The 19,977-nt window shown below is 48.1% G+C and overlaps 1 protein-coding gene across 1 annotated transcript in view; it reads left to right on the forward strand.

Moving 5' to 3' along the window:
* Window positions 1-2,745: 2,745 nt before the first annotated feature.
* Window positions 2,746-19,977, forward strand: part of LOC119397705 (katanin p60 ATPase-containing subunit A-like 1) — a 120,641-nt gene continuing 103,409 nt past the window's right edge. Inside the window, exon 1 of the mRNA XM_037665125.2 lies at window positions 2,746-3,028. Coding sequence (XP_037521053.2) covers window positions 2,864-3,028 — 165 coding nt within the window. The 5' untranslated portion in view covers window positions 2,746-2,863. The remainder of the gene's footprint in view (window positions 3,029-19,977) is intronic.

Below are 19,977 nucleotides of genomic sequence, written 5' to 3' on the forward strand. Positions count from 1 at the left end.
CCTCCGAGAACGTGAAAACATCTGAAGTTGAGAATGAGTTCTTTGAACTGTTTTCATTTCGTATGGTGAAGGCTTGAAGCAATGCACTCATCTCGCGCGAAGGTTTCATACTGACGTCAGCGATCCATTGCAACATTGGGCTAGGTACAAAGGTATCGGGCATTTGAACAATTTTTGAAGTGATTGAGATATGACACTTCTATTTGTCAATGTCTAACCGTATTCTCGTTTCGGCAGCTGTGACAGCAAGAAATGGGGCGGGCATTGTAACTGTTTCATGATATCTGGATATTTGTAAAGGATTTTCTCTAGTACGCCTTTTATGCAAAAACTTGGTGGAATAAAGTTAGTTTACCGGCATTGCTTTTCTTAAATGTTTGCGCACGGTGAGCCTTTTGTACGCTACCTCAGAAGCAAAAATAAAAGCCAACGTCATTGCGGTCGTGGATGGCGTCTCTACTCCTTTTTTTTCTTTTTTTTTTTGTTTCCCTTGCGTCTTCCCGGTGTGCTCTGTCCATAATAAAGTGCTAGGAGGCTAAATAATTGTCGAATAAAGCGGTGCGCATATGGCTAGCAAACTAATGGCGACCATGAGTAAAAGCTCGTAGTGTGAAGCGGTCACTGCGCGCAAGTATTTCAGCTGACTGCGCGTGCAATTTATTTTTTTTATTACTCTTAATTCGTGCATGCGTGATGCTATTGCCCGATTACTCGTGCGAATAGGGTTTTTTCTTCGTTCTTGCTTGTGCGTGTGCGTTTTGGCGCGTTTTACACACGCACCAACGTTCTCGAACTCTGTGACCGCTACTAGGTCACGCTGATGCCGCTTGACACATGAATTTTACAGCGAAAGCTGTTATGAGATCATTTCACCGGCCGTTTTGGCGCCGTAGAGTGTCCGCCGCCGCCGGTGTCCGTAACCAGTATCGCTCGAAATAAAAAAAAAAAAAAACGAAATAAGAAAAAAATTCCAGGATGGAACGAGGTTCGAACCTGGGCCCTCTGCGTGGGAGCCCAGTATTCAACCTCTGAGTCATGCCGGTGCTTGAAACCACGACCTACTATACTCCTGACCTGCCCAGATGTCCCTTCTCCAGCGCCCACATTCTAGTTCATACCTCCTGCCGCTAGGCATGTAACCTACGAGCGTTGTGGCGCTAGTCAGCACCTGTTCGCTGACGTCATCTTAACGCTCGTTGATGTTTCGCCAGCGGAGAGCGCTCATATCGTGTAATTATTATTCATAAATGCAAAATACTTCGGAAAAAAAATACGGAATGTGAATTAGAACTTTTTTTGCATTTAAAAGGACACAGCCGTATACACTATGCAAGTCTACGGCTTCTCACGTAGTCAACCAGTGCGCAGTAAATACTTAACCGCACAAATAGCTTACTTGACTCTCGGTCTAAATTTGCAGAAACAGTCACATAATGCCGGCAGTTCGTCACATAATACAGGCGTTCTTACTCCAGCGCCGTCCAAACGGTCGCAGAGTAGCAGACGAACAGGTATAGGAAGCGCCGCCTACGCGAGCGGTTGAACGAGAGCGAGGAGCGCGCGCTGCCATAGGACCCCCGATATCTGGGCAGGTCAGGAGTACAGTAGGTCGTGCTTGAAACTGCTTTGCAAAAAGATCCTATACAGGCTTCATGTCAGGAACCACATTAGCATTGCAATATAGCGTGGTAGAAAAGTAAAATAAGCACCAAGCGTCGCACAACGCGAATTCTGGCGTCACACAATGCGAATTGCGCAACGAGTAGGTTCTTGAATGCGTCCAACCCATTACAAAGGGCTCTGCCATAATTCTGCATCGTCATCAGGGCACAGCATCAAAAAGTGCGCATAATGTCTTACATGCGTTTAGCAGGTACCAAAGCTCTCCGTAGATGACGAAAAATGGCACAGTGCCTGCTGCCCTACTTTCTCAAAAATTACATTTATAGCGTCGTGGGTTGCTCGCAAGTGCACTTGTATTGGTTGCCAAGGTAGTCCATAAGCGCATGATCCACTTCCTCGGGGTCTGAGTAAAATTACAATGATTTATAGCGTAGTGGGTTCCTCGCAAGTGCACTTGTATTGGTTTGCCAAGGAAGCCCATAAGCGCATGATCCATTTCCTCGGGGTCTCAGTAAAGTTCTTCGCCCCCCCTCCCCCCAGTCTCTCTCCCACGTCAACGTATGTTATACAGCATGACGGGAGAGGGAAATAGCGACCGGCGTCACCCAATGCAAATTACATAACTGGTGGGCCGTTTAAAGATTCCAACCCATTACAAGGGACTAGCCATAATTCTTCATCGTCATCAGTCGTCGCGTCAACAAAGTGCACATAATGCCTTACAGACGCGTAGCTGGTGCCTCGCTTCTCCGCAGAATGACGAATAATGGCTTAGTAGGTGCTTTCCAACTCCACAAAATTTGTGATTTATGGCGTAGTGGGTACCTTTCTAGTGTACTTGTAGCCCCAAGAGAGCTTAACCGCACCGCATCAGAAAAGTTAAGTAGACTTCAAGTGCCCTGTGTGGAAACACGGTGCAAGAAACTACAGCGCGTAGCAGACGCCCCTCGCTTTCCTCGCGCTTCCCGAGCGCGGAAAGCCCACGGGTCCGGCGCAGCAGCGGCGCGGCGCGGGAGTTCACGTCAAAAGGCCCACGCAGGAGCCGGCGCTTTGGACACTCCCCCTATTCTAGGTCACTCTCTTACCCGTGGTATCCCGTGGGCTGTTGGCTCGTTGGCTCGTTTATCCTTGTGGTCGGCTTGTGCAAAAGGCACTTCCGTCGTTGCTTTTGAGGAATACGGACAGCCCGCGTTTGACGCATCTCTTGTAGGCGTTCGGTGGGCGCGTGCTCTTGGACATCATGAACATTAGTATCGCAGACATATGCCAGAACACGCGCATGGGGCGTGAATGCGCTCTCTTGGGCAACTACGAGTCGGCGATCGTCTACTACCAGGGTGTCATACAGCAGATACACCGACTTGTGCAGACTGTCACTGGTGATCGCAAGGAGCGCTGGCAGCAGGTACGTGCTCAAGAAAACCTCGGCATTCCTCATTTCAGGTGCCTTATTTTCTTAAAGGAACGTGTGCACAACTCAATGAACAACCTACTGGACAGGAGAGGCAGCTTATGATGATTCAAGGTGTACAGTGCACGAAAGACACATCTTGAGTAGGTAGGGCATACTTCGAAAGGACTTGTTGTTGGGCTAGCTGGGTAGGGCAGTGCCTCACAGCCACATGAGCACGATAAACGCAAGCAGATTTTGTACATCGAGAAACCCAACTCGTGCTCGCACAATCTTGTCATCAATGCACCTTCCACAATCGGGAAGGTGCATCGGCGACACAAGATCTTCAGTTGGCAGAGGCTGATGTAAGTCTGCCCTCGGGGATGTGCGTGTGTCGGCAAGCCAAGAGACGAAACATTTTTTGCGTTGTCTATCATGTTCGCTTCACGTGGCTGAATGCGCAAGTATGTCCAGTGTGTCTTCATTCGTCCTGTCCTCACTTGCTCTATGAAGAAACCTGCTCACGATGAATGCTATGCTAAAGGCAAAACTTACCGTATGTGAATAATGTTTGGTGACTTTACACTGTAGGAGGAGTTTAAGGTAAGAAGAGCTGCGGAAAAGGTGGCTGTAGTTGATGTATTCATGCAGCTGGCAACACCAGTCTTATCGTTGTCTCACCTTATAAAGCTGCAGTTTTTTCTTTAGGTTACATAGATTAAAAGAGCATGCAGCAGGAAGTGAGTGACCATCGCAATGTCCAATAAAAAATTGTTCTCTTGAGCTTTGAATTTACCAATAACAATGCTCACGAAGCCATGTGATGTTTATTGCTTTTCCGGATTTCACAACTTGTGTCATTCTCTTGAAGCTTGTAGTAAGTGGATAGTTTTTTAGTAAAAAGGCATGTTGTGAGTACTGGCGTGATTTTTCTGCAGATTCAACGTTCCACTCAGAGACTAATTAATAAATGTTTAATTACTGCCATTCTCATACATCTGCCTTTCTCTGTTGTTTTTAGTTATTGGAAAAAGTTGCGTGAATCTGTCAGGCTAGACTTAGTGACATGGACCATAGGTGTCTATTAAAGGGATCTTGACCACTTTTCAAAGCAGTCATCAATTGACCTCAGCTTGTGGCCTCGTGAATCGATCGCTGCACAAACATTTCGCATTTGTCAAGAACTAGCGGTGTTGCAGGGATTCACGTTTTAAGTGCTTTTGTTCACCTGTCGTCCCACTGAGCGGCTACACAGGGGAAAGAAGCTTAATCATCAAGTGCTCTCTCTGGGTGTCGTGTGCTAGTGTTGCAACTGCGTAATTTTAGCAAACTGTAGAGCACGGCACGGGGTGGCACCCCGTGGCAAGAAATGCATATCTGACATAAATGCCAGCTATCGGCCAGTAGCAGCAATCTGTTGTATGAGCGTTTGAGAAAGTGGCAACTTTGGGCACGACTCCAAGATATGGCCGAGCTGTCCACAGCAGCATCCGCTGTTTGGTCACCAAGGACGAGGGGTGGTTCCCTTTAAGTGCACAGTGCTACACGGGATGTGTCAAAAGTGCAAGTTCACCGCTGGCCAAATATGTGATGATACCCATTCACTGTATTGCCCAGCCCTGGCTGTGATGCCGAGCAGGTTCCTAATCAAGTTGCTTTTACCAAATGAACCATGCCTAATAGCTTAAGGCACCACATATCATTCGGATGTACCATTGAGCTATAAAACCTTGCATTTCAATCAGGTTTGTGTGTACCATATTATGTGTATCTTTGGGTTGCATTGTTCAGGGACAAACTATACAGAAAGGACTACACACAAACGGAAATTTATTTTTCCTTAATGCAGTTTTGTATGCTCGCACAAAGCCTCAAGAAGCTTGTGATGCGGACAGTTAACACTGCTTCCTTCCTGAAACATGCTTAGCCTTAATGATTTGTATTATGAGCTTGTCATGCATGATGCTAACAAGGGCAGTTCACACCTACAGAATTTGCCATTCCACCCATTATGCACATTTTTGGCATTGAAGAGCTTTAGTTTGTCCCTAAGCTGCTATATGTTTGTGAGCAAGGGATTACCGGAGCTGTTAGCGGCATGTTGTGGCACTTCATGCTACTACAATACGTTTTAAATTTTTTTCACGTGGATCAGTGTTCACATTGAAAATAATGCAAGTACTGTGATGCACAAAGGTTCTTAGGTGTACTAGTTGGTTCATGAACATAGTGGCAGAACAGCAAAAAAAACACGTATTTCATGAAATCGCTTTTCACTGCATCGTGTAAGCTGTTACTCTTTATTGAAATTGTTATGCTGGCTGGCGAGTCACTTGATTGTGTTTATGCCCTATTTTGTAGCGTTAGCTACACTGGCCGACCTCAACCAGTTTCGTGTGTACGTCCGAGAGTCGTGCTGCACATGCGCGAAGACAAGTGAGGTCACATGGCGCACCGGAGCCGCCGCCGCCGTGCGCGCCTCACCGATCTGCGCATTCCAGGGGAGTGACATCATAGCTGTGGCAGACATACTGCCGCCGGCGTTGGGCTGGGCGTTGCCCGGTCCCACTGCGCCGGTCATTGGGACCAGGCACGAGACGCCGCCATCTCTATGGCCCCAACGCCGGCGCTGTGCCATGCATTGGGGCCATAGAGACGGCAGTGTGTTACTATGCTGACCATCGAGCCGTCTTTGTGGCAATAGAGAGATGGCGTTGAGCAAAAAATAAATATACATGTGTCGCATAATGCGTACACCATGTGTGTGTCATTGAAGCAGCATTAAGCATGATAATCAAGCTAATCCTAGACAACCAGGAGAGCTAAGAATAATCAGCTGAACCTTGGCTCATGCTACGTATATCCTGGCATAGCCAAGCTAAGCCACTACAATTTTTTTCATTGTTCACCTGCCTATATATACTCTTTTTCAATAAAAAACCAGCTGATAGTTAGTGCTGTGTCCTTTGTGTTCACTGTCCCGTGTATTACGCTGTTCTGGCACAGAGTACTGTGAGTTTATGGTTATATCAGTGTCGCTGCTTTACACCAGCAGTCAAGTAAAAAATTTAAATCGTTGCAATATTAACTTTGCGTGCACCTAGTTAGGCTGTACATCATCAGCTGTTGCTACCAGCATTGCCTGTCACGTATACTTCTCTGTTAGCCCATAACCTGCAAACGGTAAGAAGTCTACGGACAGACTAAAATTCTCTCTCATTAAAGGGACACCGAAGGCAAATAACAATTTATGTCAGAGTGAAAGGTCAGTGTGTGAGAACGTCTAAAACCTCGATAGTACCAACAGCAGTGCTCTAGTAATCGAGAAATTAAGGTAAATGTAGGACACGATGTGCACCACGAGTGGGACATTTTGGGAAAGATCCTGATGACGTCAGAGTCCCGAGTACAATTAACGACTACCGAGTACAATTAACCACTACTAATCAAACTAGTTGCAATAAAAAAAAAGAACCTTCCGTGCATCACAAGACGTAATAAAATGCTGCTTGTTCGTTTCTGTTTGATTCATGGGAAAAAGAACCTCTTGGCGCTACCATGGGGAACGGTGTGAGTGGTTCAAAAGTTCAGTTTTCGCCAAGCTGTGCGTCTCCGTGGTAGTTTCAGTATTGCATCTGTGTATGCTTGGCTCTTGCTATTTTCGCACTGTTGATACTCTATTGCTGCTGCTGCTCGCCAAGCTAAGCTCCGTTACAGTGAACAATACAGTTTAGGAGTGGCCCATTCCTGCGTCTCGGCAAAGTTGATGGCCGCTGTTGCGCAACAAACCGTAGTGTCGGTGGCTGGGCAGTAAAGGTGGGCAACGTTGGGCATGGCCACTGCTACGTCAGAAGGTCCGTTCAGCTGAGTGATTTGAAGTGTGCTAATGCTGTGCGGACCACTAAAGTGTGATTTTATTTCAAAATAAGCATTTCCCTGGCACGAAACAAGCACTACGAGGTTTCTGGAATGCTATTTCAACAATCAACATCGACTTAATATTTGCCTTTAGTGTCCCTTTAAGGCCTCGTGTATCTTTTACCACAAGAGAGCAGGATCCCCTTAACATTGCTAGCTCAGGGGAGCTTGTGTTTCTTTGAACACTCCCATCACCGCGATTGCGTAGGCCAAGCAGGTCCTGACAGGCTGGAAAAGCTTCTGCTACTTTTTTCCTTGTCAGAGACTATTGTGCGGTAAATTAGCAATGCTTTGCTGAAGCTACCTGTACGCCTCGTGCTTGGGCAGCCTTGGGTGTGCACAACTTGAGCACCATCTGTAGAATGCCACCATTTGCCCCTGCAAAATATTTCTTTGGCGCTGTGGTTTAGTTGCAACACAGCTCCCTGACATTACACTATATGCTTGTAGGCGTATGCCACAGAAGCGAAGGAAATAGACTGCTGAACCAGAATTGATGGCTCCATGAAACGCAAGCCGTGGCTTCACGTGCCACCGCTAAGCGCCGTCTTTGTTTTCTGTTCTTGCAGTTGCGTGCTATCAGATTTCATCGCTGCCCAAAGGATGGCGCTATAAGGCCCCCAGTGTAGACTGGAATGTGACTGACGGCCTTTTGTGGCAGTCCATAGGGAGAACAGGCCTAGATGCAAGGCTTTCTATGGCAGTCTCCAGGTACTCCGGCTTAAGCCTGTCCAAGCTGACTGTCTCTTTGTGGCCGTTCTGTAGGAGAGTGGCAGTTTTTGGGATGCGGTTAAGGACGCAGAATGGTCTATCGTAGGCTGGTGTTAAAGGTGGTCAGACTGCATCACAGCTCACGAAGACGTGTGTTGAAGTGGCCAGGTCGGGGTGGACGAATATTGTGTTGTGGTGGGAAGGCCGGGGTGGAGTTGGCTGGAGGTCTTGAGCCCAGTCCAGGAGGCGTAGGAATTGTTGTGTCTGGGCTGGTAACAGTGTTCACGTGAAGAAGTCTCCAGGGAGTTGAAGAGAACTGGCATACACCAGCTCTACTGCTGAGCACTGTAGGTCTGCCTGGATGACAGCCTGTAAACCCAGGAGCACTAGGGGCCAGGTGTCAACCGAGGTGGCACTATTGAGGCGGGTGGTCAGGGCGATCGTCAGCTGTCGGTGAAGGCGCGCCACCGTGCCGTTGGCGCAGGGATGATACGCAGTGGTATGGCAGTGTCTAACTCTGAGACGTGTAAACAACGAGGATTCGAATTGACATCTACGGTCTGTTGTCACGGTGTCAGGACAGCCCAAACGAGGCACCCCCCGTCGAAATGAAAGCACGGGCGACTGTCCCAGCAGTGATACCATGAATGGGAATAGACTCCGGCTAGCGTGTGAAACAATAGACTACAGTGAGTATATAATGGTAACCTTGAGACGCGCAGGGTGCCCACGATGTCAAGATGGTCGAAATGATGGCCGTGTGGAAGGAAAGCTTGGGGAAGCACCTTAGTATGCCGGGAGGTTCCACTCCTGCGCCAAAGTGTGCCAAATTAGATTTACTGCGCAATCCTGATAATATCGACGGAAATTGTGCCGAACTGCGACAGAGTCTCGGGTTTGGAGACTGCTATCACCAGCAATCGCACCGCTGCCGTGTCAAAATGTGCAGCTTGAGCTTGAGGCCGCGAAAGTCACAACCACAGACCAAGAATTATTCCGCTGAATAAACAGTGCTTGGGCGTGCATTCCAAGTAAGCCACGATGCCATGCACGGGGCCAACGCAGCTTCTGTTGTGCAATTCGGCTCGACGGCAAAACGCGTTCTCCGCAGTGGCTCGTGAAGTGTTGGCCAATCGGTAGCAAGTGATCGGCGGACGCCGTCTGTTCCAGAAACGCTGCTGATCGCTCGTTTCAAGCGTCGCATGGCACGTAATTAAAGGAATGTCCTCTAATAACTACATGCGGGCCGCTTGAATCTCGGTCAGTTCTGTTTTCTGGACATCGCGGAATGAAATCTGGGAACGTTAGCAATAGATATACAGAACAGTATTGAATTTTCCCTGCTTCGTGTTCATAGAAGAGCATGTGAACAGTGGTAACGCACTGACACTTTTCCTCAAATGTACTTTATTCATGGATCTTCATCCAGAAGAGCTTTTTCGTAATAACTTCCGCCAGCACATCCGGGTTAATAATCGCTCTTGCGGTAAATACCCTCTAAAAGGCCCTGCCCTTTCGAGCTCGTGAGTGCTAGTGTCCCAATTCAAATTTTTTTGCTTGCTTTTTTTAAAAATGTCATCTCCTTAATAAAAGCATGCGTCCTGGTCAGAGCACCTGCAATTCTGTTTTAATATGCGCAGCTGTCAGTAGCGGGTCCGTCGCTGACAGCCCTGGCGTCGGAAGGTTCACTGTGAAGCGGCTACACCATGTTACACGTCCATCCCTCGCTAGTCAATAGGTGACGGTAAAAAAAAAATCAGTTTCACAGCAAGGCTAGCAGCTAACTCTTTTGGATTTGATCTCGCGTAACTCAACGAAACGCTGGTTTAAGGGAATGTGGCCGCTCCAGGGACCAAAGCGGTTTTCGGGCTGTCAGTTCTCTAAACGCGAAGTAAGCGTTGAGAGCACAGCAAGTTTATGAACCGTCTCCTGATGCCTCGAGATAGCGCGCGCGCCAGTGGCTGCGCCCTTCGAGCGATGCAGCCCCCTCCCCTGGCGTCTCTTCATGCTCCTTACGAAAGACACACTGGGCGTTTCTGTTTGATGTCTGAATCGACAGCAGACCTTGCGTGCGGGATGATGTTATCGCATACGTGCGACGGAGATGGCTGGCTCGTTTCATCTCTGCGTCAGCCGGGTTCGTCGCCAGCGCTCGCGGGTAGAACATACAATGAACGAGGTGATGTTATCAATTTGGACTTTATACGGAAGGTGACGGCAACGGCAAAAAGACATCTAGGTTGTCCATATAATTGCTATCGCAAGGAAAAGAAAAAGAAAATTGAGCCATTCCGTTCTCTGAGGTGGGTGACCAGTGAAGCTGTTTAGCACACGGCGCAGAGGTGACATGCTGGAGGCCATTTTGGTATGTAAGGCCAGCTTTTCAATGGCCAGGCTGTTAATGTTCAATACGCAGTATTAATGCGAAAGCCTTAGGTATCCCATCGAACGCAAAAATTGGCCGTTGACGCAGTTGGGGGCAGCGTCACAGAGGCCTCAGACGTCCTCCTCATCCACACAATGGTCTGGTTGTGACTCCTTCTGCCCACTTGATGGAAGCAATGGCTGCTGCTCCATCCACCTCAAAGGGCCCGCAGACTCCGGTCTTGCTGGGTCCTAAATTCAATCGAACACCAAGGCCTGAGGCCCGTGCCTGAGCACCAAATTCTCGATCCTCCAGCGCCTCCGAGAAGGCAATGGAGGTCGAACCCAAAACCTCGGTGTCAACAGCACCGAAGGACAAGCACTCTGAGGAGGACAAAGTCCCAATTACTATTTTCAGCAAGAAGTGATGACCTAGATGGTTATCACTAGAGACTGGATTTTAGGCAAATGCCTATTTTGTTCCTTGAACTTCTATCGCGCCACTTTGTTATATGAGCTAGTGATGCAGAATTATCGGTAAATTGACTATCGACAGTATCGATAGTTTTTTTTAAACTATCGATAGTACTACTATCAACAAACTGTTAATAGTCCAGTCGGTAGTACCATCAGTAATATTACTAGCGATATTACTGGCACGCGTGTTTGTTGCTTTGTTTTGATGTATTCGGGTTTCACCAACAAAGACTGTTAGCAAAGTTTGATGCAGACCGCGCCGTAATGTTTGGGAAGCTTCACGATTGTTTGAGATTATTATGTTAAGATTACGCGCCGGACGCGAATAGTCAAGTTTATTCGAGAGCTTACGCGAGCACCAGCGATAACGCTGGAAGGTTCAATGACTGATGTATAAAAGACAACACGTTCCACCGATGATCAGATTACTCGACGGCCGACGACTGTTCTCGCCGCTATCAGTGCATAGCATGTATCGCTCATATTTTGAGTTTTAATTTTCTGGGCACAAGTTCGCCCAAATAAAGAGCTCCGTATTTCCCACTCTTGCTGCAGCATTCTTCACGGTCACAACCACGTGACAAACTATACATAGTGGTGCAAATAATGCTGTTGCTGGCTGGCCATATTGCCAAAATATCTGCGATAGCCTACTATCAGCTTCGCTTAATTTATGAGCAGTTTTCGACAAGAGAAATAAATTATATCCGCAGTGAAAATGGCGGAATATGTCCATTAATAAATTCTTATTCAAAAGCAACCAGTTACACCTTACGATTAACAAACTTAGTTCTCGATAATTTTTTGTATTTTGGAATCATAAAATGCAATATAAATTTGAAGCCGCGCAGTACCACCACATGTAACGGCTTCCTTTCCACTACAGCTGAACAGTTTGACTTTGTGGTCATGTGTCAGTGAAGCACCCTGGTGAAGAACACAAGCATGTCAACTTTCTTGCCCTTCAGCCTGCTCCTCCGGCTCCACTGTGTACCGCACGCGCGGGGAACCAAGTTTATGCTGCAATGAGTTCGCGCTGTTGATTTTATACTATCGATAGTACTTACTATTCATAGCGCTATCGATAGTATTTTTTACCATCGATAGTTCTGCATCACTAATATGAGCATGAATTAGAGGTTAAGAAGGGCTTTTATAGTGTTCTTATAGTGCCTATAAATGCCTGTTTTCGAAATTGGAGCTTATATGAACAGTGTTTAGCCTCTATTTTCACTCCCGGGTGTAGTTTGAGACCGTTACTCATGTTACCACGCAACATCTGTTCGGAACTATGTGGTTCAACCTAGTCCTCTAGTTCAACCAACTCCCGGAGACGACCACTAGCAGCAGTGAAGTGGGACATGCCGGCGAGCATTCGCAGCCGCACTGACGTGGCGCAAGCGGTTGACAATACGAGACCGCGGAGAGCTGTCTGCGGAAATGAGTGAAAAGCACAAGAAAAAAAAAAGAAAAAAGGGGTGTGCATGCAGCTTTTGTTTTATTTATAATTTACTGCGTTTGGTGTTCACTGCAGCAGCGTAGCCAGAAATTTTATTTGGAGGGTGTTTGGGGTTCAGCCACACTTTATGTATGTTCGTGCGTGTGTTTGTATGGGTGCTGTTGCGACCGGGTTTTTGGATCAATCCCACCGCTGACTCCAGTTGTCGTGCCGGTGTGTTTGTATCCGTCCCTTCTTGACAACCATGCTGTTGCTACGAGAGGGCAGCGTCGTACCCGGACTCCGTTTGGTAGCGTAGTCGAGTCTCCGGGTTGAGGAACTGATGCTAGCAAGATGGGAAAACAATAACAAGTTTACTGGCACTTTTGAACACTCAATTACATAGTGACAAGGTAAGAGTTCAGCGACGAGCGCCTTGGATGAGCCTGTTACCGAGGGCTCAGAGCCCCATTTCTCACTCAGCACCGTCGTTTTAACCCCTCAGTTTGGCTCCTCCCTCTTGATGACCACCAATCACACACACGACACCTCCCACCATGGCACAGTCCATTTCACTGTCGCGGAGGGGTCATGGCACACTTGAAGCGGCAAGAGTCCGGCGGCTGACGGCACGCAGGTTGGGAGAAGCAGGACAACAGGTTCTTCGTGCTTGCCCATGCAGATCTTTTCCCGACGGCAGCAAAAGGGTTGCGGAGACTCCCGTCCAAACATACCCGTCAGGTGGCTTCGGCAGCGTACCAAGCCAAGCCCAGGTGGTCCATTGTCTCCGGTTTTGCCGTCCCAGACTTTTGAGGCCGAGATTCTGCCCATTCTGCTGTGCATGCAGAATGGGCAGAATCTCGGCCCTGTTGGTCACTCGCCGTCACAGGAATTCCGTTTCGTGGAAGGATGCAGGTGTTCTAGCAGTGTGAGAACGCCTCGTCCGCCGATTCTCATTGTCAGCGCTTCGCCACCGACTGCCGGTCATAACAGCCTCCTCCCTCGCCAGTGGAGAAACGGAGGGTAGCAGCTAACGCTGCTGCTCGAAGGGTCGACGTAATTCGCCTCCGTTGAATGCCCAAAGCTCGCTCGTCTTCGCCTGAAGCATTGTCTGGTCAGTTGCAACCCAAATTCTGCGGCCTCTCTAAAACTCAACCACATGCAGAGCAAGCACCCGGCCGCCTCCGAGTAAACCAGGCCAAAAGAGGGTTGGCAAACAAACTTTCATTACTAGCTTTTACGAAAAGCTGACTCTCAAAACTCTCAGGACTTACTTATGCTGAGGAACCAAACGTGCTACTTTACTCTATCAAACAAATAGTTGCACAAAAAAAACCTCAAATATCAATTTCGAGACATTGGAAGAGCACCCCAGACTTGCTTAGAAAGAGCGGCTAAGCGCGTCAGCGTTTCCACTCAAATTTTGCCCTTCTTATCCTTAATGTCGAAAAGATATTACCTAAAAATCAAGCTCCACCTCAGAAGGCGACTGTTCTTTGATGTCGCGGTTTGCAGCCAGGCAAGGGGATAACGATCCGTATCCACGCTGAATTTGACACCTCCGAGATTACACTGCAACTAATGAATGGCCCACACAATGTAAGCGCACTCCCTTTCTGAAGCGCAGTACGCCATCTCTCGAGAACTCAATTTTCGGCTCAAGTAGAGCAGGGAATGTTCATTACCTTCGTCATCCCTCTAAGATTGAACGGCACCTAGGCCTCGATCGCTCACAAAACTCTGGACCGTGAACTCTTGGTCGAAATCCTGAGCTCGCAAAACCGGACGGTTATTCACTACCGCCTTCACGCTTAAGAAGGCAGCCTCCTTCTTTTCATCCTAGACTACTTTCGCCTGTTTTGTCCCGCGAAGAACATCGGTCAAGGGGTGGCCAACGATGAATAAACTCCTGATGCAAAGACTGCATTCCAGCGAGCCCCAAAACGCCCCTTCGTCCTTCTTTGTTTTGGGCCGTGGATAGTCTGCTACTCCTGAGCTCTTAAGCTCATTAGGTTTCCTAAAACCTAGGCCTACGCCGTGACCTAAATAGTCTACGATTGCACTTGCAAAACGATCTTCTCATCCTTTACAGTCAGAACCCTATCAAAAGGTTCGACCACGTCACATACCTCTGAACGATCGCTCACGCCGTAACGTTCGGAAACCTTACTGACCTGCTCATGTGATCACTCGATCATTAATTCCTTCTCAAAAAAAAAAGAACAAAACATAATGGGATAAAAACTGCTTTCTAACTGGTTCATTCAGTTAAAGTTACCTGCCCGTGCCAACGCCTCTGATAAAAACCACTGTGCTCTCCTGAGCGCTTCAATTACCTCATTCCTATAGCGTTGCAAAAGACAAAGTACAACTAACCACTCACCTAATCCCTCTAAGTTCTTCTAAAAGCTGATCCTTACGTTACGTTACAACGCACATTGTACAACAACAACAAAAAAATAACCCCAGGTGCAATACACTTCAAAAGCACCTCAAACATTTGCATTGGTTTTATGCTAAAACCTTGCACCAAATGCCTGTCAATTCTACTAGCGCGTAAAACGAAAACTGCACCGCTCAGTGCCAAACTCCTTTCGGAAACTAATGCTGATATCTCTCCTCAAATGCTTATTCACCCCAAATCGACATGAAAGTGAACGCATACGATATCGCACATAAAACTTTCAAAACTACAAAAATTAGTTTTCGCGCTAAAAACACCTTCATCAGAAGTTCATCCTAATGATTAAAAAAACTTCGACGCTCTCTTTTCAGCCTTTACTACTGCGCGGTTTTTCTTCTTAAAGGACCCCTGACAGCAAAATTTTTGTTGGTGACTTTTTTACTGTAATTTGTAGCTTTGGGTCTGGTAATCCCTAAGTTAAATCGTAAATGCTCTAGCGTATCGTATAACTAATTCTAGCGTAGTTAATTGTGACCATTTTAGCGTCACTTCAAAACGCCCGCCTGAAAACCACAAGAAACTAGCGACCCATGCGGGGAGCGTCAAAGACCAGGTGCACTCAAGCTGTGGTGACGTAGAAAGCGCGGTTTTCAAATCGGGGCCCCGCGCGCGGTAGAGATTGAAAGTATGTGGGTGCCTCGGTATGGGTTAAACCTGTTAAGCGCGTGACCCCTCACGAAAACTACCTCGAGAGCAGCCCGACAACAAAGCGAGAGGGGTGCGGAACAATAGGCCTCGCCGGGTGCCAGTCGTCGTATTGTGCATGTGCGCCCCGCAAACGCACGCCGCACGCTTCGACACAGCAAAGAGAGTGAAAGCATGGCTGGCAGTCGGCTCCAAACACACTCAGAGATCGTCGACGTCATTGTTACTAGCGTATCGTCACTCAGGGTGATTTTTGTGCAATGTATCACACCGAACACGTAGCACTAGTGTCGATGTTGCAGGGCAGCCGATTTTTTGTTTTTTCTCCTACGCTGTTTGACATCGAATTAAAATAACTTCCACGCGACGGATGCTGTTCAAATTTGGCCAAGAAGACCTATGCATACCAAGCGATCGAATGATGGGCACATCTCGATCTTGAAATTTGATGTCAGTGCTCCTTTAAAACTTTGCAACACGTCTCGTAATACACAAAAATAAACTGGCTAAATTCTACATTCCTAACAAAACCATGAGTAACCCTAGTTTGCACGCACGTGCAAACCTACTCGAACTGACCGTTCCCCTTTTCTCAATTAGATTCGCTTGAATCGTACCCGATGGGGCCGCGGTCCAGCCGGCTTTCTAGCTCGCCAGAGGCTACAACATGCACGAGCTATCAGCGGTATTCTACAGTCACGTTTCATTCGGCACTTCGGCCGGCTCCCTTCTGGAAGGCGAATGGAATGCCAGAAACGGGGGGGAAACCCTGTCCATTCTCCCTTTGTGTTCGCCTCCGCGCGGTGCTTTGTTAGCCGCCGTGCACTGGCCTTTCGACTTTGACGACTAGGACACAGCTGCTCTCCCGAAGCTGTCCTCAACCTCGCCTTCCGTCGTGGGAGCGCACCTTGCTTTCTCCCTCTGCGCCCCTCTCGCTGCTTGCGGCTGAATGAACGCCTCAATTTACGTTTCCGCAAACTGTCCTGTGGCCTACCCTTTTGTCTTTTTCGCGCCGGATTGGGACCTTTCTTAAGCCTACGCCGAGCCGAATGCTTCCGCCGCTTTTCTTTTCTACGATGTCGGCGGACCTCCTTTCTCTCGTCGCCTTCACCATCGCCTGGGGTCGCGACATGCGGAGTTGCGCAGCTCGTTGGTGTTTCTGCTACACCCTCTATCTCGCTCACACCTCTCGAATTTTCCGCTACGTCGGACTGTCGGGCCAAATTATCTGCGTCAACGCCGATAAAATCTAATGTTGTGCCCTCACCGACGGTATCGCTGCACCCCTGAAGTGTTGAGTCTTTGCTATGGTCGGCCGCCCCGCTAACCGTGTCTACTTTTGACGGTTCTGAAACGTCCGCCGAACGCTTTCGCCTCTTTCTTTTTCTGCGCTTTCGGCAAACATTCTTTCTCACGACGCCTTCATCATCGCCTCGGGTCGCGACATGCGGAGCCGTGCAGCTCGTTGGTGTTTCTGCTACACCTTCTATCTCGCTCACACCTCTCGAATTCTCCGCCACGTCGGACTTTCGGGCCAAATTATCTGCGTCAGCGCTGATAAAATCTGAACCTGGGCCCTCACCGACGGTATCGCCTAACCCTTGAAGCGTCGCGTCTTTGCTATGGTTAGCCACCACGCTAACCGTGTCTACGTTTGACGATTCTGAAACGTCCTTTCGAGGCACGAGGAAGGTTTCCAGCTTCTCCTTGAGCCCATCAGGGCGGCTGGTACCAACCTCGTCCACGGAAGGAACGTCTTCCGGAATAGTCCCTAACTCTAGACCGGCCAAGGCCTCATTCGTAACCTGCTCTGCTTTCATGCTCTCTTGAAAGCTCGGGCCTTTCTCTGGCGCGATCCCGCCAACGGCGACCTCTCGCTCTTTGTTCTCTCTCTCGATCTTACGCTTACGCCTCCTTTCCTCGAACGTCTGTCTCTTTGCTTCGAGTTTTACGCGGCGTTCCTCTCTTTCACGCTCATGCCTCTTTTCTTCCCTTTCGAGTTCTGCGCGGCGTTGTCTCTCTTTCTCCCTTTCGAGTTCTGCGCGCCATTCCTCTCTTATACCATATATTCCGAAACTCCGGAATAAAGATGCCTTAATTACATCGTAGTTGTCCGCGTCCTGCTTACTGAGTCGCGCAACAACCTCAAGTGCCTCACTGGGCAGAACTGACATTAACCCCTGAGACCAAGTGTCTCGCTCAAAAGACAGTTCCTCACACATTTGTTCAAATTCAGCAAGATATAGGCCGATATCCCCTGATACCACATATGGCTGCATATACCTTGACATCTTGAACTCTGCCTTCTTGTTGAAAAGAGGTACCACTAGCTGGGGACAACTGCCCGACCTCTTACTCAACCTTAGGAGTTCTACCTTGACTTCTAGTTTGCGGATCTCAATCTCGCGCTTATGCCTCCTTTCCTCTCTTTCACGCTGTCTGAGCTGCTCTTCCTTTTTTTGTTTGATGCACTCCCATTCTTCACAGAGCTCCTCATCATCGGCCCCCAAATCAATGATTGCCTGTATGATTAGGGATTTTCCTGCCAAACCCTTTGTAACAATCCCCAATTCCTTACATAACAGCAACAAGTCCGGCTCCTGCACCTTCTGTAAATCCATGATCGTCCCGAGTGCCCGCTACTTCCAAAATAACTATCCGAGAGTACGTAACCTTGAGTCTCTCGGCAAAGTTATCTACCAGATCTAAAACCCTCGTTTAGAACCTGGTCCACAACAAAGGAAAAGCCAAGCACTCACCCACATGTGATCGATGTTTCCAGACAGCTGCATTCCCTTAGGCCGACTGTTGTTGTCGCTTGTAGCTTCAGATCCCAGCGCTGATCACCAGTTGTTGCGACCGGGTTTTTGGATCAATCCCACCGCTGACTCCAGTTGTCGTGCCGGTGTATTTGTATCCGTCCCTTCTCGACAACCATGCTGTTGCTACGAGAGGGCAGCGTCGTACCCGGACTCCGTTTGGTAGCGTAGTCGAGTCTCCGGGTTGAGGAACTGATGCTAGCAAGATGGGAAAACAATATCAAGTTTACTGGCACTTTTGAACACTCAATTACATAGTGACAAGGTAAGAGTTCAGCGACGAGCGCCTTGGATGAGCCTGTTACCGAGGGCTCAGAGCCCCATTTCTCACTCAGCACCGTCGTTTTAACCCCTCAGTTTGGCTCCTCCCTCTTGATGACCACCAATCACACACACGACACCTCCCACCATGGCACAGTCCATTTCACTGTCGCGGAGGGGTCATGGCACACTTGAAGCGGCAAGAGTCCGGCAGCTGACGGCACGCAGGTGGGGAGAAGCAGGACAACAGGTTCTTCGTGCTTGCCCATGCAGATCTTTTCCCGACGGCAGCAAAAGGGTTGCGGAGACTCCCGTCCAAACATACCCGTCAGGTGGCTTCGGCAGCGTACCAAGCCAAGCCCAGGTGGTCCATTGTCTCCGGTTTTGCCGTCCCAGACTTTTGAGGCCGAGATTCTGCCCATTGTTGGTCACTCGCCGTCACAGGAATTCCGTTTCGTGGAAGGATGCAGGTGTTCTAGCAGTGTGAGAACGCCTCGTCCGCCGATTCTCATTGTCAGCGCTTCGCCACCGACTGCCGGTCATAACAGTGCGTACATGCAGTTTTGCATGTATGCCCCCCCCCCCTCCCCCTCCCGCCCGCCTGGCTATGCCAGTGGTTGACTGCCAGGGGAGAAATTGGCTCTACATGATTAGACCCGGCCAATAGGAGGAATCCCCCTCTTCTGATCATTAAGCCATCTGGCTATCTGCTCCTGCTCTGCCCTTCTCAGTCATGCCGAAAAGACACCCAGGAGTGTGTTGATTCGACAGTGAAAACTTGACTCACCGTGCAGAACACGGGAGAGACTGTGTTCTGCGAACCATGGGGGAAAAAGCACAATTGCACGGCTATGTTCAACTGTTGGCGCCTTTGTGCTATCTTGACCAATAACATTTTTTGTTTTCCTGGTGTAGATAGAGGTCGTGCACGTTTTCAGTTGAAATTATTTGCATTTATGAAAAAATTTATTGTGCCTATATTTACGATTTTGGAAGCCTAAAACATTGTTCTGCCTGCCTATTTTTGGTGCCTAATACGAGCTTTCTTAATGCCTAAAAATCTGGCCTCTAGTTATCACTCCTGTATACAAACTGTTGAACATATGTCACCTATTATTTTTTAAAATAACGAAATGCCTTACATCTGTACATTTGCTCACTTTTACGCTATCGTGGCTTTTATTGCTCATCAGAATTGTAGAAGGCTACTAAATAATTTAAGTGACATAAGGGCAATATCAACAAGTTTTCACCAGTGGCTTTCTGCCTCCAAGAAACTAGCTGAGGAGGCGCAAAACATAATCAAGTCCTTAGAGGCTTTGCAGTTGCCCTAAAGGACTGCGAATGTTGCTGCTGTCTGTCGGGAGGAGTAGCCATGGTCGTGCAGGGGGGTGCTCCTACTCGAGATGTCCAACTGAATACAACTTTTGAGGCCATAGCCGTCACCATTTTATCGTACAAAACCATCACCATTTGTTCTCTGTATATTCCACCCCACACCCATTTTACCCCTAAGCACCTAGAAAATCTGCTTGAACAATTACCAAAACCATTTATTAGTAGGGGATCTTGATGCTCATTCCGCTCTTTGGGGTAGCGACAAAACTCATGAAAGAGGGCAGTTCGTTGAAGATTTTGTCTTGTCACACGATATCTGCCTTTTTGAACTCAGGTGCTTTTACTTACTTGTCACCAACTTCACACACTTTTAGTTGTTTAGATCTTGCTTTGTGCTCAGCATGTCTTTTTAGCGATCTTAAAGGGACACTAAAGGAAAATAACAATTTATGTCAGAGTGAAAGCTCAATGTATGACAACTTCTAAAACGGCAATATTATCAACAGCAGTGCCCTACTTACCGAGA

Source organism: Rhipicephalus sanguineus, chromosome 6, assembly GCF_013339695.2.
Source record: "Rhipicephalus sanguineus isolate Rsan-2018 chromosome 6, BIME_Rsan_1.4, whole genome shotgun sequence".
Lineage (NCBI taxonomy): Eukaryota > Metazoa > Arthropoda > Arachnida > Ixodida > Ixodidae > Rhipicephalus > Rhipicephalus sanguineus.